Source organism: Bradysia coprophila, chromosome IV (genome assembly GCF_014529535.1).
Source record: "Bradysia coprophila strain Holo2 chromosome IV, BU_Bcop_v1, whole genome shotgun sequence".
Classification (NCBI taxonomy): Eukaryota; Metazoa; Arthropoda; class Insecta; order Diptera; family Sciaridae; genus Bradysia; species Bradysia coprophila.
In genome coordinates this window covers 5600132-5624056 of record NC_050738.1, presented here as the reverse complement: position 1 = coordinate 5624056, position 23925 = coordinate 5600132, and the positions used below count along the sequence as shown (strand labels likewise).

Below are 23925 nucleotides of genomic sequence, written 5' to 3'. Positions count from 1 at the left end.
TGGAGATTCCTTTCTGTCATGATCAGTTTTGATTTATTCCAATTTATTTGTCCTTTGTTACGTATGAAGTGCCTTGCTACGGGCGACTTATTGTATATTCACATCTTCTAACATTGCCTGCGTGGTCTTCTAGTCTTTGGATGATTCTCTTTGGTTCTTCAATGTAATTTTGGTTGCATGAATTACATGAATTTACATAGCATTCGTTGTTTTTGTAGCGAAGGTTCATTCATGGTGTTTCAAAAACGCAGTTGAGAATATCCTAAAATATTTTGTTGGGCAGTAATTAAAGAAAGCTCAGACAATAAACCATCTTGACAATTTACATACCAATATGATACTTAACCTTTTACAGATGTCAGGTTTATTACCATATACAGAGTCTTTCTTAGCGTTCAATTGACAAATGAGAAAAATCAGAGAAACAAAGAAGAAAAACATTATGGAAGTTGGATTTTTACGCGTGCAAAACAGTAGATGCATTGACTTAAGTCATTAAAATGTAACAGTTAACGTTTCTTATGTTTTTACATTTTGTAAGCACCACCAATGGTGGTCCACCATCCTTCTACAAACACTTTGTAAAAGGACGCATCACTCTCTTCTATAAACATTTTGCAAAAGGAAGCATTACTATCGCACAAACCTTTAGTCTTTATTTCACTATTCGTACTTTACTCAAACAAAGACAAATCGCACTTTGTGTGAATAGCTTTTTCGTACTTTAAATAATATTCTGTACAATAAATATCTGAATGACAGATGGCGAAATTAAACAAATTCAAACGTGTGCGAAGCTTGTAGCCCTCAGCCTTTTGAAGTAGCTGTGAAAGTTGTCACGAAATAATGTTTTCTTTTACGAATTTTACAACTACTTCAGGCGGTTTTATACAACTCACTGCCGTAATTTACATAAGAAACAAGTGTTTCTTATGAAAATTACGGAAGCTCAGCATGATAATGTGCATAAAAGGTTCTATGAATCTCGATGCAAAGTGCTTTATTAGACTTCCGATGTGTATTGTACACTCAACCTAAGGCCTCGAGTCACAATTACTCATCTAAGGCCTGATAAATGACTTTGCACTCGAATCCAGCGACTCGATGTTATAAATAACTATTATAATCGGTCCAATATCAACCGAGCGATACGACTTTTAAATCATGATGTGGTTAAAACAAAAATTAAATCCAAAGAATGAATATAAATTTTCAATTTATAGATTTTTAAAGTTTTTGGCGTTTCTTCACACTTTTGCGATTTTTTTTGTGATTAAAACAATTCTCAAAAACTGATGAATTGCCAAAAAAAATTAACTAAAGTGTGAAAAAACGCCAAGAAAAATCGCCAAAGTGTGAAGAAACGCAAACATTTTTTTTGGCGATTTGACTTTGGCGAAACTTTACGGGAATCCCGGAGTATTCCATTTTTGGTAAAGTTTTCCGTTCGAACTTTTCTCTCCGTGCCCGAAGCTTAGAGATTGACATTGTTACCACCATATAATATTATAGTGCGTCGCACAAGCCTAATAAAACGTTGATGAAAAACAAACAACAATAAAACAAACGGCTCGATAAAAAATGTATTTTTGCTTACATCTTTGCTTCATCATCTTTTTAAATAATACGTTATTGCACCAAATACAACTACGCAGAAAATTTAAAGCATACAGCGCCGCACTTAATAATCACCGCTCTTTTTTTTCAATACATTTTATGTAAGATGAGAGCGTGACAGCTCTTCTTTTTAATATATATTACACACTTGTCACGAAGAAGTCGACGCTTGCCGAGACCACAACATAGACCTGAAGTGTAATTTTTGAATTAAACTTCTAGTTAAGTAATGTTGACATCCGAACACCGCGCGTATGTGTCTAGAAGTGTCTAATTAAACATTTGTACAGAGGTGAATACGCTATTTTATCTACCGACGGCGAAATAACAGCACTTTTTCACTGCTATTATTTCACCTAGGTAGATAATAGTAGATTATTCACCTCTGTCCACATGTTTATTTAGACACTTGGGGAGTTATTGCATGAGCCGAAGGCGAATGTTATAACTCCAAGTGTCTAAATAAACATTTGGACAGAGGTGAATACACGATATTTTATCTACAGACGGCAAAATAATAGCACTTTTTCACTGCTATTATTTATTAATAATAAAAAAAAAATATTTATTACATGCTACATGCGTCGAAAACCGTACTTTTCATGTTTTAAGCACTTCTTTCGACGCCCTCAGCCTGTAAAATCCATTACATAACTCGGGATAAAAATGAAAAGTCTCGTTTTCGTGTGTTTATTGACCTCGGCTTCGCCTCGGATCAACAAAATTCACACGAAAACTCTACTTTTCATCTTTTTATCCCTAGTCATGTAAAATACTATTTCACCTAGCTAGATTTGTATACCTATCACATAAGTGCATATAAGGAATAGATAATGATTTTCGCAAGGCACACTGAGTGATTTTAGGCCTCCAAATGTTGTAAACAATCGGTGCAATATTGCTAGAGATCTGCCTTGACCGAAACGACAATATTTATTCAGTTTTAAACTCGACTGTATCGATAAAAAATTTAGCTCATGCAATAATAAGGAAGGTAGTAACTAAGCGCCAAATGTCCAAAGGAAAAATTGTTAAAAATGTAAGAAAACCTTTGAAATATCACCAACACTTAGATCATGCCAGCTGTAAATTGGACGAAGCAAAATTCTATTTCGTTAATTTAAGATAAAAATGAAGCCACGCTCAGTAAAGTCCAGACACGCCGACTTCCAGGGTTAGCCGGTGCCAGAGCACCCAACGAGGAAATATGTTGGGTGCACAGCACCCAACGAAAAGCTGTAGCACAGCTTTAAAAAACATTGAGTTAGCTGACATTTTAAAGGAAAGTTTGATAGAATAGCTAATTCGACTGCAGGTGAGAATTTTCTCTCCCTTTTTGAAAAAAAAAACACCAAAATCTGTATGGGACAAAAACAATCGTTAGTGATGCATCTTCATCACCTTCATTATATTAGTTATATGAAGCAAAAATTTTAGACACCTGAAACGTGAAAAAAATGAAAATTTGAAACGAGCTCGAAAATGAGCCACATTTATTCCGTAAAACATTTGTCAAACTGAACTTCAGTTGCTGAAGTAGGTAAGAAAGCGAGACACAAATTTTTTGGCTCACATTTATTTATTTCGTGAGTCATTTAATGATTACAGTAGATTTTCGACAAAACTTTTTAGTTTTTCGACACTTTTATAACTTCAGAATACTTTCAACTTCATTATAAACTACAAAAACGTTAAAAAAAATCACTCGCTTCGCTAGCGACTGCGATAAAACTACCACCCTTTGTTAAAGTTATGGCTCAGCACCCAACGGGCTAAATGAAAGTCGGCGTGTCTGGTAAAGTCCGACACTGTTTCGCGTAGTATGTTTCCCTCCACAATTAAATTTTAGATAAAAACCTGAATTTTGTATAACTGTCAAATAAAATTGAACAGAACAGTCTCGTGGAAGTGTTACAACAATGGAGCTCTTAAAATTACTGCTGGTGTTCGGATTGTTATGTAAGGTACAGAAAGGAACTATTCGAATTAAATGATGATAAGTTAAACTAACTTTCGTTGGCTTTTTTGAGTAAAACGTTTTATGCAAGTGCTTTTTTAGACGCACTACGTTTATTGTCACACCCGACAATCTACACATGAAGTGTCTAAAAAAGCATTTATCACTCGGTGGCACAAATAACTATTTTTATTTAAACATCTTGTAGACCATCGACGCCGAAACAATAGGGCAAGTCGAAGAAAATGTCAGCTTTAGCGTGAACCAACCTTGGGCGATTAACGATCATTTATCTTATGGTTTTGCTGCCGCTTACATTGAGGGACAAGATGAAAATGATTGGTGTTGGGGTTGTTATGAACTAAGCTTCACTAGTGGTCCAGTTGTCGGAAAAAGAATGATCGTTCAAGTCACAAACACATTAGAGGCATTAGGGGTTTGTTGAATTCGATGATTTCTTAAGACCATCATTCATTGGAAAAATTTTCGGTAATAAGCCTGTTCATTTCGATATTCAAATGCCTGGCGGTGGAGTAGGCGGTGTCAACGGATGTGCTCCGCAATGGAGTCCTCCATATGATGGATGGGGAGGTATACTTTTTCAAATATTTTTTTTTGTCAAGAAACTAATTCTTAACAAATTGTCGATTCGTCTTTAGAGCAGTTCGGTGGGGTTAGCAATATAACACAATGCGATCAACTTCCAGAAGAGTTACAGTCTGGGTAAACTCTACTAATAAATCCGTTAATTGAACATTTTGCATTACCGTTATATTTCTGTCATTTCAGTTGTAGATGGAGATTCCAATGGTTCGAAGACGCCAACAATCCGGATTTTACATTTATACCCTTTGAGTGTCCAATCGAAATCACATTAAGAAGTGGGTACATACGAGTTTAATATGAAATGTCGTGTTAGCTTATCTCTAGTAAGAATAACAATAAAATGGAATAAAGCATTCTTTGATACATTTATACAGCTCTAAAGTCTCCCACTCGTTGTGCTTGAAAGGGAACTTTAACCGGTACAGTAACCGCTCACTTGATTGAACGAAGTATAACATACGAATTATTGCGTTAGCCGTATTAGATCGCGGATTACCGTAATCTCACTTATTTTGTCGCTCTTTACATGAGTATTGTGTTTAAAGACGACCAGTGTAGTCGAAAACAAGAACAATAAAATTTCATGAGTGAAAAAAAGAATTTACAGAACATTCCTTGTTCATTCACTGTGTTCCAAAGACGCTGTTGAGTTTTTCTTAGAATATTTTGTTGCACAGTAATTGAAGACTCATTGAATATGAGACTTAACCATTTGCAGATGTCAGTTATAGTATCGTATATAGAGTATTTTCGTAAAAAATCTCAGAGCTCGTTCAGAAACGAAATTTCTTTCACTGGATTTGCTCAGTTAATTTTGCTTTTCTTCACGATGTATTTTGGACGTGAAGAAAGTGAGAACCGTCATAAAAGACGTTCATATCAAGGTTCTAAAAGAACAGGGTAAGACACTTACGAAGGCAGGTGAAACACAAAAATCTTGACAATTCACACATATATATTGTTTTAAAATTCAACTTAAAAACAATTTTTTTTTTGTTCAGTTGAAATTGTCATAAAATTTTCCAAACCTAGTTGGCGATACAGGAAAATTTTGATCACACCGCCTTCGTGATCAACTCAAAAGTGTCTTAACCTGTTCCTTCAGAACCTTGGTTCATATCATTTGTTTCTAAGCAAACTCCCGATCCTCTGATTTCTCTGATTGCTTTGATTTCAATTGACACATGAGAAAAGTCAGAGAAAAAAAAGAAGAAAAACATTTGAACATTAATAGTATATTACTTCCGAGGTTCCAAGTTGTGTATTTGATAAGTGGGGTGTTACAGCCCGACCCGAAGGGGAGGGCTGTATTCCCCACTTGTCAAATAACAACTTGGAACCTCGTAAGTAGAATGCATTACGTGATTAGGCAATGTAAATGAAAATGAAACATGCCGTAACACGTAAAAACAATTATGGAAGTCGGATTTTTACGCGTGCAAAACAGTAGATGCATTGGCTTAGTTTAAATCATTAAAATGTAACCGGTAACGTTTCGTACTATGTTTCGTAATGGGACACTTTGTAAAAGGAAACATTACTACCATCACGACATAGTAAAGTTAACCAGGCAGGAGCGCTGATTTGACAAGGGACCTGAATAATCTAGTAAACCAATATTTTTTGCGAACCAAGTTTTTCAATTTCTGTCAGTGTTCATTTTCAAACAGTCCCTTATTTGACGTTTCAAAAATGAACCGCTCCTGCCTGGTTTATTTAACTTTGCCGTGCTACCATATTGCACCATCGACATGTGCTTTCTCTTCTCTTTCAGATTTTGTGAATTTTTCATGTCTTAACATTCAAGGCTGTTAATTGTGCATGCAATCTCAACTGAACAGAGCACTAGCTTGCCTTCTGATTTACGATAGTGTTCGATTTATGTCTTTTCGAATAAAAGTGGTATCATCGTGTTAACAAATCTCGTCGAGTTGTCTATGACAAAAAAGCGCTCTATTCGAGGTTTACTCTGAAACACACGATTCCCCTGTGTTAACGACTAGTCGAGTTGCTTGTCTAGAAATGAATTGATCTATCGATCTAAAGGCAATGTTTGTGCGATGATTTGATTTTAGTGTCACAGTAACGTAAAAGTAACGTCAAATCTGTTGGCATCTAGACCTAATACTCTAGTTAATGGAAAATGTGCAGATCAGTCAATTAGGACTATGATTCTTGTTTATCATTTCTAGTTTCAGAATTCACAATATATGGGAAGTTTAACGATCGATTTGTGAATTCGCAAAGCTGGGAGTGAGATGATGGTTGTAGTCAAATCCACTAATTTTTCTTGATTTGTACACAAACCCATTTGCGGCTTAGGTGGTGGGTTAGTCCCTCCCTATTATAACTAACATCATGCAACATAGAAATCACGTTAGATTCCGTTCAGACTTCAGAGAAAATATTATCGATTCAGACAGAACCAACTTGATACTTGTCCAAAAAGATCTTGGCTCTCTGGCACCATTCCATTTTTAGTAAAGTTTTCCTTTCAGACTTTCCTCTCCATGCCCGAAGCGTAGATATTGACATTGTTACCATATTGTGGAGCGTCGCACATGCCTCTTAAAACACGTTGATGAAAAACAAACAACAATTTGGTTCGGCTCAATACAAAATTTATTTTTGCTTAGATTGACGTTATTTATCATCTTTTCAAATACATGAGCTTCATCTGTTTCAACAATACGATATTTATTCAGTTTTAAATTCGACTGTGTTGATAAAAAAAATCCATCTCATACAATAAGGAAGGTAGTAACTAATCGCGGAAATGTCCAAATGGAAAATTGTTGAAAATGTGAGAAAACCTTTGAAATATCATACCAACATCAGTCATACCATCCTGCAAATTGAACGAAGCAAAATGATCCTATTTCGTTAATTTAAGATAAAAGTGAAGCCACTCTCACCAAAGTCCAACGCCGTTTCGCGGAGTATGTTTCCCTCCACAATTAAATTTTCAATAAAATCTGGAATGTTTTTTATCACCCAAATAGAATTGAACAGAACAGTCAAGTGGAAGTGTTACAATAAAATGGAGCTCATAAAATTACTGCTGGTGTTCGGATTGTTATGCAAGGTACAGAAAGGAATTATTCGAATTAAATGATTTTTCTCATTTCAGTGAATAAAAGTGAAACTAACTTTCGTTTGCATTTTTGAGAAAAACGTTTTATGCAACTCGTGCTTTCTGAGACACACGAGGTATATTGTCACACTCGACAATCTACACATCTAGTGCCTAAGAAAGCATTTAGCACTCGGTGGCGTAAATAACTATTTTTATTTAAACATCTTGCAGACCATAGACGCCGGGACAATAGAGCAAATCGACGAAAATGTCACCTTCAGCGTGAAGGGAATTTGGCTGAGGTACCATAAAAAAGAAACTACGTGTCCAGCACCGTGGGCGCAGGGCGTGGAAGAATATGTAACTGGTGTTAGAAATGTGGTTGACGAATCATTCAAATCAGAGAAAGGAATAGAAATGGGCAATTGTGCAGTGACATCATTGACAAAATTCGTGGATAAATTAATTTACTTTACCGGCTCCAATTCAACAACTGTAGTAACAAGCGTTACATCCATTTTGAATTCGTTGAGTACATGCCGTAATCTGAACCAATCCGGTCTGAAAATCATTATTGAATTTCAAAAAGTTTTGCTTCCTCTAATCGACAATTTCAATAAAGTCGCTAGATCATTATCTCCACAAATTGGTGACCTGACATGCTCCTTTATAGATGATCTTTCCGATCTTGGTCGGGAACTTTCAAGGTTTCAGAGAGAATTTATTAGAAACTGTCAACTATATCAGTGTAGAAAGAAAGTCGACTACGAGTGTGTACTCAAAAAATTACAAAAACTTTTTAACACCGTGGCACTCATTAACGAAACTCTTCTAAATAAATGCGGTCGTCAAGCTTCCCAGGATGTACATGAAGCGGTTATGGTTTTGGATCTGCTTCATGCATTTATGGCGATTGCAGTTACAGGAATCAATAGCTGCGTTATTGATGAGTTATACAGTGCGGACTGTCACGTTTCAGAAAATTTCAAATCTGTCTCGTTCTCATTTGAATATGCGCTTGTAGAAATTGTCCAAGCTGTTTGTGACGTTACTTTCCCATTCGAAAATACTATTCATGATCTGTTAAGCGTTTTCGTCAACATAGCCCTCAATTTAAATAAGGCGGTAAAAGACATTCTTGGCCTGGTGCAAGGCCTGGGAGTAACTGTTGGACAAATAACCACCAATTTATTGCAAGGACTTCAACTCGGCTCAGCAGCTACGAATGATCGGAGGAACATCTTGAAGGGAGTGACTCGCAATTAAAATGGCAAGATCTTCTGTCCTATTGTCTATATAAGTTAAAAACTACGGTGCCAACCAGAACCTATATACCTAGCTTAAAGAAACAGTAAAAAGTTTCAAAAAAATTATTAATTGTTTTTAAAATATTTCAGAAATCAATAGTTTAAATTAATGCAACCCACTTTATAAAAAATATTTTATTAATAAATTCAAATTTTATAACAAGCTTTTGATATCGCTATCCAATGTCCCTGGATCGATTTTCCCGTTTAAATGTAATTTCGTTTTCGTCGAGAACGAATGTCAGCACTGTATCGGCGAATTCCTAAGAAATTCTGCTAGTTTTGGAAGATCTATGGTGCTATTTTAAACTATTTTTGGTATTTCCAAGTCTTTAAGGATTTCTCTAGTTTTCAAGAATTGTCCATGGTATTTTATGGTGCCTCCGCTTCATTATTTTTTCTTGAAAAGGATGTTCAACGTTTCCCCATTCGATTTCGACCAATTTCAATGAACCCATTTCGTCATATGACGAATATGACGAATAACACGCCAAAGTGGAAACGAAAGTTGTCGTTGACATTCCAAGAAGGCTATACAAATTGTGACACATCAACGCACTTCAAGCAAAAATGATCATGCAAAAGTCGACAGCTGTCAAATAGAGTACTATTTTGTATCAAATGGTTTATGTTTACACTTTTCTATTGTTCATATGATATTTCGACAATATTCCAGGCTTGTATCAGAAAAAATGGCTATGTTCGCCAAAAATATACTGACAAAGTCGTTCCCAATCATGTGTGATAACTGTAAAGCTCGAAAAGCGTAAAGCGAGCGGATTGACACAAGGGACCCGACTACAAGGACCTTTTTTAGTACGCGGTACAAATTTTATTTTTTTTCTGTAAACTAATTTTAAATCGGTCCAACTTGACTTGACTTGACTTGACTTGAGTAACCAAAACGTGCTCCTGTGAGCGATCCCATGAGAACATTGGACGTGAGGATTTTGGTTTGATTGTGAGTCAGACCCTAATCCCCCCTTTTCGTTCTCCTTGATTACATTCAAAGCACACATTAGTATGTCTCCACTCTCCCCGTTCAACTTTCACCTTTCGAACTTAATGTGTGTTCTGAATGCTATCAGTGTAGGGCACACCACTCTGGTTTACTATTTTCTTATATACCACAGAGTACTTTCTGTGGTAACTAACTCAACCACTGTCGCTCGATCTATGTGGTCGGACTAGCTACTTTATCATCTTTTATCAATTACCTTTTCCCTTTGATTTTACCTTTTCTTATTTTGTCACGCTCTGTACCTTTTTAGTTCTTTCATATTCATTTTGTTTCAAGTGTCCTTCCTTCGTCATCTACTTTATTTTTACGTCCATGGTTCACTTCATTACTTGTATTGTTTTCTGAGTGTGGTAAAAAGGGGAGGATTAGGTTTGACTTTTTACTAGCTTCGTCATCATTTTTCTTTTAAAGTTAAAAGTGATCGGACTAGCTACTAAATGTTGATTTTCAGTATTTGCAATAACCTACAATTACCTGCAATCACCAGCAACATTCAACTTACCACACCATACTTCATACAAACCATTTCATTCATCCATTCAAATGCACAGTCTTCCTTACTTTAATCATCAAAGTGTACAACGGTTCAGAGATAGATTTCCAGACGAACAAGTTAATATCAAGCGCATTGTAAGAATCTGCATTTGCATTCTTTCTCTCGATTTGGCTTTCGTACTTGTTAGTGAAGTAGCATCCATCAGTTCATCAAGGTACATACGAGAGATAAAAATAATGAGAAACTTGAATGTCAATTTTGTCTCCTTGGTTCAACGTTCAGGAACCTGAAAATCTATCCCTAACGAGTACCCTAAGCGGAAGAAGGCAGGGACTATTTTTGAGAAATTCTTTGAGAAATTTTGAGAAATTCTTGAGAAATTCTTTGAGAAATCTTTGAGAAATCTTTGAGAAATAATTGAGAAATTCGATTTCTCAAAATAGTCCCTGGAAGAAGGGCGACGAAAGACACAACATGTGGCAAAGGCAGATAACTATCAACTTCATCACACGTCGTAAATTCTCCTAATTCACACCAAACCATCCGCCAAGCTTTCGAACATTCAAAGCGAAATTGTCAACGAAGGGAAAACCTTTTATCAGTCAGTGTACCGAACGATCATTCGTTACGTAAATCCTTGCGGCGAGAATATTGTTGCACAAACCTCGATTGCTTCCGACAATCCGCTTGAATCTGACAGCCAAAGCGTTGTTTGTGCCAACAACTCAAAAGAAACGACAAAGCAAAACCGTGAGAAACGCAAAACCCAGTTTGGAAACCATCCAAATAATGGCATAGCTGGAGTTGCCAATCATGGCACTCCATAACCAAGGTGACCCAACTGGATGGTTCCCATCATAGGTTGCAGTGGGGAGATGAGCCAACTGCTTAAGCTCATGCCGTTGCACACAAATTTTCACCTAACTAGACAGGTTTCAATCCTAATTCAATCCTCAAACACGCGAGGAACCGCACAATAACACTTAGGACATTACCTGAATCAATTTCGTTGGACTGACGATACACAGCCTGTACTTATGCGATGGACATCTAAAGCCGTTCGCCGTTCGACACCTTTGGCACGTAGCGACCTGTCATTCATTGCCTATTAAGCCAGATGACTTTGCGTATCATCAAGCATACCGGAACCGTCTTGGCAAGTTGTCAAGTCGCTAACTAAGATATTTCTGCGCTGCAAGAGATATCGAGCCAGCCATTAACACACACACTGACGCGACACATCCCTTCTCAGACGAGTCTCATTCACCCGTGCGAAGGGACCCGTCTTACGCGTTTTCAAAAAGCCCAAGACACCAGAGAGTTCCACCCTACACCACAATTTCAATCACATCCCATCTCAAGGGGGTCGAGAACAAGAGGAACAAACCAAATCGTGGGAATGAGGAAACTTTGGCGCCATTCATGAAACGACGACGGTCTCTGAGGTATTAACGGAAGCCAAACCAGATTCGCCCTTTCACGTACCAGTTACACTTATTCCGCAAGACAAAATCAGATTCACACTTTCACGTAACGTTCACACTCTGCGGCCCCCTTTACAGTCCCATCCCGTGTCTAATATACTCAAAACATTTTGTACTCACATTTGTCCAAAGTACATCAATTTCAGGCCAGTCTATACTTACAAATGTTTCTCATGGATTTCTTACATTTTCATTTTCAAGGGCTCAATTACATTGTGGGCAGTGGCATTCTTCAGTTTCTTAGGGTTTCCTTTGGACTCCTTATTTCACGAGCAGGGTGGGAGAGGCGCTTTTGCATTTCTGTTTTTCACCAATTTTGTACGATCTTTTCTGCGAAAATTTTCATTCATATGCACCGCTACGTTCTTCGTTTGCTTTTTATTCACCCTCAGGCATTTGTTTCCGAACAAAATACTTTCTTTTTCACAATTTTTCGGAAAACTAATTTTAAATCGGTCCAACTTAAAATAAAATCAAGTCTTTAGAATCTTTAAAATAAAGCGAATCAATCTTAGATTAATCATTACTAGACCGGAATTTCGTACGGCAAAATGTGTCCCCATCATCAGTTTGTGTAAAATGTATATTTCGTATGATTTTACGTAGAATGTTGCACCAATACATTTAATGTAATTTACATCAGTCAAGAAACCCTTAAAGGGTAAATGTGACGCAAGTCCTTTATCTTATCTTACTTACAAAATAACTGATATCGCTGAGGGTGACACATTCTGTGTCACATAGTGGCAGATGTTGAGGAAACTACTGTTAGGAAAATGGTTAAAATGTGGAAAATATGTCCTGAAAGATGAAATTTAAACGGAAGACAGCTGAATCAGCTATGTGACGCAATTTTTTTGTAAAATTTTCTTTTCTTTGGGGGTCATTGGAGCCAAGAAGGAGAAGTCAAAAAGAAACTGTAAATATGCTCCACCATCCAAAAAAAAATTTAAACTTTTCTGGTAGTGGACTTGCGTCACGCGCACTGACTAAAGGTGCGCGCACGATGTAGGCGTTCACATATTTGATAGTTGTCAATTTATCATCTTCAAAATCCATTATCAGGAATGTAGTTTTAGTTTTAAAAGTGTGGACAATTTTTCGCTAATTTACTCTAACAATATTGTGCAGCGAACGTGTTTTTCAAGGGAAGAAATAAAAGCGATAAATCTAAAATAAGAATTGATCACTTGAAAATTAAAATGATTGCAGGAAAATAATAATGTGATCACAACCAGTTTTTCAAATATAACACTACGAAATAAGATTCTATCAACCTAAAATAAGAAGTGATCACAAGTAGTACCTACCACCCGCTAAATCAAATGTGATCACTAAAAATAAAGAATTTGATCACTAAAAATAAAGAATTTGATCACTAAAAGTAAAGAATTTGATCACTAAAAGTCCGAACGAATACACATAAAAAGCGTTTTAACACGCCGAGCGATCCGGCCCATTGCCCCGGAGCGAAGCGGAGGGCCGCAATGCGAGCCGGGCGCCGGAACGGTGTTGGTAACTTAGGAGTTAATTTTTTCTCTCTCGCATCGTCTAATAATTAGTCTGTGTAATTCATTGCACATAAAAAGCGTTTTAACACGCCGAGCGATCCGGCCCATTGCCCCGTAGCGAAGCGGAGGGCCGCAATGCGAGCCGGGCGCCGGAACGGTGTTGGTAACTTAGGTGTTAATTTTTTTTTCTCTTGCATCGTCTAATAATCAAACAGAATAATAGATAGCATATCCTTATTTCTTGCAATCAAATTTTTTATTTTGCACGATCATTTCTTTATTTTTTGTAATCAAATTCGTATAATTGTAGATCATTTCTTATTTCGAGACGATCATATGTTAGTGGTAAAATTGCATATATTTAGTGATCAAATTCTTATTTTTTGGTGATCAAATTCTATTTTTATTGCTATCATAAAAAAATTGTGATCATTTCTCTTTTTCTAGTGATCATTTCCTATTTTCTTGTGATCATTTCTTATTAAATAGCTATCACTTTAATTACATGCCGTTTTTCAAAGTGAGAGTTAGTTTAAGATAAAGAGTCTGAATTTTCAAGTATTTTTTATGAATCATGTCAAAAGTGAGTGTTTTCGAAAACATTTATATTGATCCATTACAATCAATCATCGTTCTTGGATCAATTTATAATGGTCTCCATCTTATAATGAAGTATCCACCTTTAAATTCACACTAATCCTTCCGATATACAAATCTTTTTGTATTTATTGGAAACAAATTTAAATTCTTCGCGCTACTTTACCCACCAATTATTGCACTACCAAATATTTCAGTTTTCATGTCGGGGACACAATTTTTACGTAATAGACGCAAATTTAAAGCGACTTGTCATCTGTTATCGATAACTACGACAAAACAAAAGTAAGCGATGAGCTGTAGCTAGTGTTACAATTATAGCGAAACGTATGTTAACAATAAAGAAGTAAGAGATTTAGTAAAAGAGGTAACAGATTTGAGCATAAGATGTAACTATGACCGCCCGGGTGAAAATTAAGGTCTCAGTGAGACTGTAAAATGAGCATGATCAACGGTCTCATTTCAGTCTCATTACGTTTTCAGTCTCATTTCATTCTCAATATTTTATTTCTTTGATGATTGTTGAACTTTGGCTGAACGAGACTGACCGAGTGGTCTCTTTTTCAATATTTTATGAGATTTTTGAGACCGACCGAGTGGTCTTCCTTGGATTATATTTCGTAGGACTTTAGGAGACTGACCGAGAAGTCTCGTTTTGAATATTTTACGAGAATGTAAGAGAGCGACCGAGTGGTCTTTCCTGGATTATTTTTCGTTGGACTTTGGGAGACTGACCGAGTGGTCTCGTTTTGAATATTTTACGAGAATGTAAGAGAGCGACCGAGTGGTCTTTCTTGGATTATTTTTCGTTGGACTTTGGGAGACTGACCGAGTGGTCTCGTTTTGAATATTTTACGAGAATGTAAGAGACCGACCGAGTGGTCTTTCTTAGATTATTTTTCGTTGGACTTTGGGAGACTGACCGAGTGGTCTCATTTTGAATATTTTACGAGAATGTAAGAGACCAAACGAGTGGTCTTTCCTGGATTATTTTTCGTTGGACTTTGGGAGACTGACCGAGAAGTCTCGTTTTGAATATTTTACGAGAATGTAAGAGACTGAACGAGTGGTCTCGTTTTTACGAGAATGTAAGAGACCGACCGAGTGGTCTTTCCTGGATTATTTTTCGTTGGACTTTGGGAGACTGACCGAGTGGTCTCGTTTTGAATATTTTACGAGAATGTAAGAGAGACCGAGTGGTCTTTCTTGGATTATTTTTCGTTGGACTTTGGGAGACTGACCGAGTGGTCTCGTTTTGAATATTTTACGAGAATGTAAGAGACCGACCGAGTGGTCTTTCTTAGATTATTTTTCGTTGGACTTTGGGAGACTGACCGAGTGGTCTCATTTTGAATATTTTACGAGAATGTAAGAGACCAAACGAGTGGTCTTTCCTGGATTATTTTTCGTTGGACTTTGGGAGACTGACCGAGAAGTCTCGTTTTGAATATTTTACGAGAATGTAAGAGACTGACCGAGTGGTCTCGTTTTTACGAGAATGTAAGAGACCGACCGAGTGGTCTTTCTTAGATTATTTTTCGTTGGACTTTGGGAGACTGACCGAGAAGTCTCGTTTTGAATATTTTACGAGAATGTAAGAGACCGACCGAGTGGTCTTTCTTGGATTATTTTTCGTTGGACTTTGGGAGACTGACCGAGAAGTCTCGTTTTGAATATTTTACGAGAATGTAAGAGACCGACCGAGTGGTCTTTCTTGGATTATTTTTCGTTGGACTTTGGGAGACTGACCGAGAAGTCTCGTTTTGAATATTTTACGAGAATGTAAGAGACCGACCGAGTGGTCTTTCCTGGATTATTTTTCGTTGGACTTTGGGAGACTGACCGAGAAGTCTCGTTTTGAATATTTTACGAGAATGTAAGAGACCGACCGAGTGGTCTTTCCTGGATTATTTTTCGTTGGACTTTGGGAGACTGACCGAGAAGTCTCGTTTTGAATATTTTACGAGAATGTAAGAGACCGACCGAGTGGTCTTTCTTAGATTATTTTTCGTTGGACTTTGGGAGACTGACCGAGTGGTCTCATTTTGAATATTTTACGAGAATGTAAGAGACCAAACGAGTGGTCTTTCCTGGATTATTTTTCGTTGGACTTTGGGAGACTGACCGAGAAGTCTCGTTTTGAATATTTTACGAGAATGTAAGAGACCGACCGAGTGGTCTTTCCTGGATTATTTTTCGTTGGACTTTAGGAGACTGACCGAGAAGTCTCGTTTATGAACATTTTACGAGAATGTAAGAGGCCGACCGAGTGGTCTTTCTTGGATTATTTTCCGTTGGACTTTAGGAGACTGACCGAGAAGTCTCGTTTTTGAAAATTTTACGCGAATGAAAGAGACCGACCGAGTGGTCTTTCCTGGATTATTTTTCGTTCGACTTTGGGAGACTGACCGAGTGGTCTCACTTCAAGAAAATATTTTTTTGAAATACAGAGACCAAATCAGCAGTCTCATTTTTTTGAAATAGAAAACAACTGAGCGGTCTTTTTTTCAATATTTGACTCTGACCGACTGCAGAGACCTATGAGAGTTCTCGTTTGAACTTAACGTTTAATTATAAACGCAATTTTGTTTCTATCAAGTTTTGCTGCTGTGTTTGCATCGAGTTCTGTGAACAAGTAGCCATTTCGACGGCGTATTTATTTTGATCAGCTGGTATTGGTTTCGTAACTATTTTCTAAAAAACTTTATTACTCACATCATTACTGTATCATTAGTCTCATAAATAATTTAAATAATTAGGTAAAATAAAAGTTTAGTTCTAAAGAGAACTCTCAAAGGTCTCTACAGTGGACTCAGTTGGTCTCTGCATTTCGAAAAAATATGTTCTTGAAATGAGACCACTCGGTCAGTCTCATAAAGTCCAACGAAAAAAAAATCCAAGAGAGACCATTCGGTCGTTCGATTACATTCTCATAAAATATTCAAAAACGAGACTACTCCGCCAGTCTCATAAAGTCCAATGAAAAATAATCCGAAAAGACTACTCGTTCGGTCTCTTACATTCTCGTAAAATGTTCAAAAACGAAACTACTCGGCCGGTCTCATAAAGTCCAATGAAAAATAATCCGAAAAGACTACTCGTTCGGTCTCTTATATTCTCGTAAATGTTCAAAAACGAGACTTCTCGGTCAGTCTCCCAAAGTCCAACGAAAAATAATCCGAGAAAGACCACTCGTTCAGTCTCTTACATTCTCGTAAAATATTCAAAACGAGACTTCTCGGTCAGTCTCCTCAAGTCCAACGAAAATAATCCAAGGAAGACCACTCGTTCGGTCTCTTCCATTCTCGTAAAATGTTCATAAACGAGACTTCTCGGTCAGTCTCCTAAAGTCCTACGAAAAATAATCCAAGAAAGACCACTCGGTCGGTCTCTTACATTCTCGTAAAATATTCAAAACGAGACTTCTCGGTCAGTCTCCCAAAGTCCAACGAAAAATAATCCAGGAAAGACCACTCGGTCGCTCTCTTACATTCTCGTAAAATATTCAAAACGAGACTTCTCGGTCAGTCTCCCAAAGTCCAACGAAAAATAATCCAAGAAAGACCACTCGGTCGCTCTCTTACATTCTCGTAAAATATTCAAAACGAGACTTCTCGGTCAGTCTCCTCGAGTCCAACGAAAATAATCCAAGAAAGACCACTCGTTCGGTCTCTTACATTCTCGTAAAATGTTCATAAACGAGACTTCTCGGTCAGTCTCCTAAAGTCCTACGAAAAATAATCCAAGAAAGACCACTCGGTCGGTCTCTTACATTCTCGTAAAATATTCAAAACGAGACTTCTTGGTCAGTCTCCCAAAGTCCAACGAAAAATAATCCAGGAAAGACCACTCGGTCGCTCTCTTACATTCTCGTAAAATATTCAAAACGAGACTTCTCGGTCAGTCTCCTCGAGTCCAACGAAAATAATCCAAGAAAGACGACTCGTTCGGTCTCTTACATTCTCGTAAAATGTTCATAAACGAGACTTCTCGGTCAGTCTCCTAAAGTCCTACGAAAAATAATCCAAGAAAGACCACTCGGTCGCTCTCTTACATTCTCGTAAAATATTCAAAACGAGACTTCTCGGTCAGTCTCCCAAAGTCCAACGAAAAATAATCCAGGAAAGACCACTCGGTCGCTCTCTTACATTCTCGTAAAATATTCAAAACGAGACCACTCGGTCAGTCTCCCAAAGTCCAACGAAAAATAATCCAAGGAAGACCACTCAGTCGGCCTCAAAGTTTTTGTAACAACGGTTCGAAATAAGACTTATACGAAGATATATCCAATTTAGCAACACGCGTAAGGTGGCTGGCAGTCCAATCCTAAAGTTAAGCATCATTCGGCGCGGTTAGTACTTGGAGTGGTGACCGGAAAATACAGTACGAAATAAAAAAAGGTAAAAAAAAAAATCAAATATCACTAAAATTTCTATCATTTCAGCGAATTATAAGAAAAAATAAAAAACTGTGCCATCTGTGAATGCGGGAAGAAACTACAGCCTAAAGACAATGAAATATCTCACAGATGGAAAATGGAAATGAGAGTTCTCAGATGGTCTCAGAAAATGTCAAAAAGAAAGTGATAGTTCTCAGATGGCCTCAAAAGGATCTCAAAAAAAATTAAAATGAGACTTCTCAAATAACCTCAAGAAATATCGAAAAGAAAGTGAGAGTTCTCAGATAGTCTCAAAAGACGTCGAAGAGAAAGTGAGAGTTCTCAGATGGCCTCTAAAAGGATCTAGAAAAAACTGAAATGAGACTTCTCAAAGAGTCTCAAAAATATTTTGAGTCTCAAACATAGTCAAATCTAAAAAAGAGACCACTCAGTCGGTCTCGTAAACTATTTTGAAAAGAGTCCACTCAGTCGGTCTCGCAAATTATTAAAAAAGAGACCACTCGGTCGGTCTCGTAAAATACAGAAGAAGAGACTACTCGGACAGTCTCGTAAAATACAGAAGAAGAGACCACTCGGTCAGTCTCGTAAAATAGAGAAGAAGAGACCACTCGGTCAGTCTCGTAAAATAAAGAAGAAGAGACCACTCGGTCGGTCTCGTAAAATACAGAAGAAGAGACCACTCGGTCGGTCTCGTAAAATACAGAAGAAGAGACCACTCGGTCGGTCTCGTAAAATACAGGAGTAGAGACCACTCGGTCAGTCTCGTAAAATACAGAAGAAAAGACCACTCGGTCGGTCTCGTAAAATACAGAAGAAGAGACCACTCAGTCAGTCTCATACAGTCTATCAAAACATTTAAAACGAGACTTCTCATCGGTTTCGCAACCATCATCATCATCAATTCATCAGTATATGAGAAGAAACCAGTCTCAAAGGTTCGAAAAGAGACGTCTCACCTCCATACAAAAAAAAAACGGTCTCAAAAGGGGTCTCACATTCACTTTTTTTTTTACCCGGGCGCCTTTTCATCGCGTGAGTTTCCAAGTAAGTTACAACTCAAGTCCTCAGACTTATCAGTTCTTGAGAGCTTTATTATACCATTTCAGTGGTTTATTTCCACTAATCTCGTGATTGTCCGTCCTCTGTTTTCGTAATGGAATCCAGCATTGACAGACAATTACCACAATACAATTAAGTAGCACAAGTTGGAAAATCAAATAAAATGAAATTATAAATTGTATTGTACGACAAAACAAAAAAAAACAATAGAAAAACAAATACCCTCTGTGTATACTAACACAGTTGACGATAATCCATAAAATACACTCGTCCCGACTGAAACATAAAATGCAATAAAAGAATTAAACTCTTACTTGGCATTGCTTATATGTACGGCTGATATGCCATAGTATAGCTATGGTACACGGTCATAATAACAACAATTCCTATACCGAAAGCTGCTATCCACTTAATCCAATCAAATGAACAGATGAAGAAAGAAAAAGCTACAACCTTTGGTGTTTTCTTAGATCTTTGGATTTTCTTGTACGACTCGTACATCCACCAGATAACATAGCAAGTTGAAGCTTCATAATTTTGATTTAAACATCTTTTGTTGGCTTAGTGCTGGAGGAATTCGTAGTAGTAGTACAAACATTTAACGAATCATAAACCCATTCATTAAATCTTCTACCTCTGTTGCTTGAACCATTTTCTAGAAAGTCTGATGTGAAATCTTTTACTTCATTAGTTTAGCGATCGATTAGATGAGAGAGTATAGTCGTCGGACTTCATTCATAGCTTCTTTTTTAGTAGTTGTCGCTAACAAATGACTAGCTGTTTTCTCTCCTTATTACATTAAATACTGAGAAAATTGTAATTGCAGTCGGATATCGCAAACAATTGATATTAACGAACGATTGTGTATTGCGAGTCCGTTTTGAGATTGATGCAGTGAAAATGGTTTCCGGTTACGTTTTTACTTATCTTTCGACTTTTTCCACATCATTAAGTTGTTTTCGAAATAAATACATGGAACCAAGTAGATAGCATAAAAATATCAAACAAAAATTGCTCGTCAAAGAAAACTATGGGAAAATGTTACCGAAAATATTGGATGTTTCTTTCGTGTTTCTTTTTCTCATGTTTTATTGGACACACTTGAGCATGATTTTTCTCATCCGGAAAAAGGGAACGTTTTATACTCACGTCTCGATTTCGTTTTTTTTACGATTTTTTTTTGTCTCTTCTGATGTCGTTTGATTTGAAACAAATATACAAAGATACAACACATTTGTGTGATCCCGTCACGTGCGTTGAATACAACTTTTATTTTCGTACGGGAAAAAGTCAAAGGGAAGAACATACAAAGGCAACATTTTGTTTATCCGAAAAATTGTACCCGGTTAGATCAGGACGACGAAAAAAATCCCGGATTATGCAAACTGAAATGTATCACCGCTATATTTTAATGCTGTGCACGGGGTTATGGTGGAAGCTATTTGAGGAATATTTTTTTTTTCTTGTTCAACAAAAACATCCCACGTTCGACCGAACTGAAAAATCTTTTACAATAAAATTAAATTGGCATATAAAGAACGGCGAAGTAGGAGAAAATGGAAAAGTTTCGTTCAACTCAATAAAAATGATTTTATTAAGCGACAATAGCGCTATGAGATAGCATTTATAGCCCGATCAATGTAAGTAACCATGCCACAACAGCATAAAATTCAATTTGGCTATAATATATATCGGAAATTCCTTATCAACAGAAGAACCGTTTCTCCAGAAAAAAAATTGTATTAGAGAATTGCTGGCTTTATTGTAGATAGGTATACAACACATACAGCTTTTCCAATTTTCCATAAAAAATTCTATTAAGGATTAAATTTGCAGGATTTTTTTTTTACTCTACTCTAAATGCTGTGGGAGTAAGAGAAGTATTAAATTAAATACAGAGAATAAAAAAAATGTTTTTCTTTTGGCCATTTACCGCGATGCTTGACTACATACAAGCATCATATGTATAAGCGACTTGTGGGTTTGATAAAAATTTCTATTGAACCTATCAAAAACAGTACAAATACAACAGTTTAGAGGAAGCGAGTGGAGTATTGGGAATTCGTACATCCGTTTGTTTTGTTGTAACTGGGTATTTACAGCACAAAGCTTAGAAAATGAGTTCAGTAAAGAAGCGATCTGAAAATTAAAGTCTTTTATAAAATCTTGAAGATATCTGAAAATCGATGACGCTAGAATCAGTTAATGTAAAATCAGAAAAGTTATTTAAAATCCAGAAAAAAATTTTAATTGAATTTATAACCAACTGCGTTGTTATTTAGTTGCAGTGCTTGCAATTTTCATTTTCTGGTCCTCAAATCGGGCACCACTCCAACTGTGAAACTGTGACTAAATAACATCGCAATTGCGGTAAACAAACCAAAATAGCAATGCAATGATAAACTGTACAGTGACGAGGATAAAAAATATTTGGTTGAGAGTTGAAACCATATTTGACAATTATGACGATAGCACGTGTATTTGAACAATTGTTACTAATATCGGATGTATCAGAAATGTTCATTGTATTTAAACAAAACAAAAAATTCTGATACATCACGCTCCTTCTTTTTAGCATTGTCATCAATAGTTTTTTATGCAACTAGTTGCGAAACTTGATTGTTTTCATTGTTTTCAGCGAGTTTGATAAACACATCACATCGTGTGACAAAAACACTCAATTTCGTAAAGTGCGACAAAAAACATAGCTAACGCCGACCCGTACGAAACACCTATTCGTATCAAAAGCCTTTACTGTGAAACTCTTCATTTCTTTTACTTCATTCTCTACTGAAAAGCTATTCGCCCTTTAAAATCACTTACATTATCTTTCTTTGCCTTGTTAGCATATACAAATAAATTGCCGGAGGCAATATAGACAGCCCCGTATGAAGTCAACTTTCATAAATTCCTATTTAAACAGCTATATACCGCTATATTTAACTATATTTTCCTATAAATAAACATTTCACAGATGAATATGCTATTATATAGCTCTATATGCCTGTATATAGCTCAATATAGGTGAATATAGATATATATAGATGTCCATATATGGAATGCCTGAAACAACCCACACACATAACAAATTATTTCCATGTTAACAGAAACACTCTAAGTACCATTTTTCCCAACATATATCACTTTTATTAAAATCCAATATGGCCACCGGCAGCCATTTTGTTAGGAGACCGGAAATTTTACCGACGCTTTACATTCGTTAATACCTTTCAAACAAAAAAAAAATCATGAAATTCAGTCAAAATTTACTCGAGATATTGACAAAATACTCCACGTTCACTGTACGGCCGAGTAGCCAGATAAGAGCTCACTCCAAGAGACCTAGCTCACGCTCCGGAGAACATAATTTCAAAAACTTTTTTTTCCTGATTGGTACGGTCAATACCTATCTAATAAAGCTAAAACAGACGAAATATGTTGAAATGTGGCCGACCTACAAGCAAAAACTGCTTGCCGCCCTGTGCCTGTTTCACACCAAGGGGTCTAACTCACGAGTCGGTCATCCGATTTCCATAAACTTTTTTTTTGTCGATCGGTATTGTAAATACCTTTTATTTGACGTATCAGTTACAAGAGTAACGTTTGAATGTCCGGAGATATCTTCGAAAAACCGTAAAGCACTTATTGGGCCACAGCTCGGGAAGGGTCGATCCAAAATCACTCATCTTCGAACTTAGCCTGTCTTTTGACATCACCAAACGGGAAAAAAAAGAATTTTCAAAATCGGATACGTTTTACTCAAGTTATCGTGCAGACGGACAGACGGACAGACGGACATTTTTTTTTTCACTGATTTGGCATCTCTAGACAACCACAATAGGTTTCCCCTTACTCAGGGAGTCCAATTCGACGTGTTACGGACGTATGCGTAAACGCATAAGACCCCAGTACTTCGTACGGGTCTAAACACTTTTTGGTGAACATTGTTTCTCCATTCAGCGACTAAAAGTAAAATTTTCGTTGGTTTTGTTGCGAAAAACGTTGTATGCAACTCTGTGAAAAATACTTTATGACGGCATCCTCGAGTGACAAGCTGCACATCTACAACCAAAAGAAGCATTTGTCACTCGGTGTCATAAATAACTATTATTAAACATTCAATCAACAAATATTACAATAAATAAAAATCATCCGCTCTATTACTTCCTAAAGTTCCAAGAATACATGCCGCATTGCCTCTTTGTATAGCAATAGAAATTTTCTGCAACAGATAATCTTTGGAACGTGGCTCCCCTGATGCTCTCTTCATCAACGATCCCAACTTGTCAATAAATTTCCTTGTTTCTGGACCCATGCAACCTAATGATTCAAAGGCAAGGGGGGTAAATAAATAGTTTTCTTTAAGACGTATATAATGATTATGCTTAAATCTCTCCGCTTTATCTGCAATAGACCCTGCTTTCTTAGAGGATTCACTGATGTATGAAGGAGCCAAAGTATCACGTATTGTTACATCCCATAAAAGTGATTTTCCATGACTCCACGGAACTACTGTCATACCATCAGGTCTTTTACCGTCGTCTCTAGAAATACCAGGTGGTTGCAAAATATTGGGAAATCCTGCAGAGGAAAATGCATGACCAAAAACATTATTGACAGAATCGTGTTTAGCAATAATCCCTATCTTTAATTTGCACGATAAACCATGCAAACCGTCCTTCTTAACCACAGCACCACAATTACACTTGTACTCTTCACACAACTGGGATCCTAAACGAAGACCAACAGCAATTCTCGCTGCATTGTTATCTAATAGTAAACCTAGTTGACTCGA

General features: G+C 36.9%; 1 protein-coding gene across 1 annotated transcript; it reads left to right on the top strand.

Annotated features, from left to right (window-relative positions):
- The first annotated feature begins 3491 nt into the window (after positions 1 to 3491).
- LOC119066734 (endoglucanase-5-like) lies at positions 3492 to 4553 on the top strand. Its single transcript, XM_037169354.1, has 5 exons — positions 3492 to 3581; positions 3783 to 4010; positions 4072 to 4165; positions 4234 to 4297; positions 4364 to 4553. The coding sequence occupies exons 1-5, from the start codon at positions 3537 to 3539 to the stop codon at positions 4473 to 4475; spliced, it is 543 nt and encodes a 180-aa protein (XP_037025249.1). The 5' UTR covers positions 3492 to 3536; the 3' UTR covers positions 4476 to 4553.
- The last annotated feature ends 19372 nt before the right edge of the window (positions 4554 to 23925 follow it).

Excerpts from the sequence above, each read along its gene's own strand:
- LOC119066734 (XM_037169354.1), top strand. The coding sequence starts at position 3,537 with ATGGAGCTCTTAAAATTACTGCTGGTGTTCGGATTGTTATGTAAG. Across the intron at positions 3,582-3,782 it reads TGTTCGGATTGTTATGTAAG|ACCATCGACGCCGAAACAAT; the intron begins GTACAGAAAGGA and ends AACATCTTGTAG. Across the intron at positions 4,166-4,233 it reads TCCATATGATGGATGGGGAG|AGCAGTTCGGTGGGGTTAGC; the intron begins GTATACTTTTTC and ends ATTCGTCTTTAG.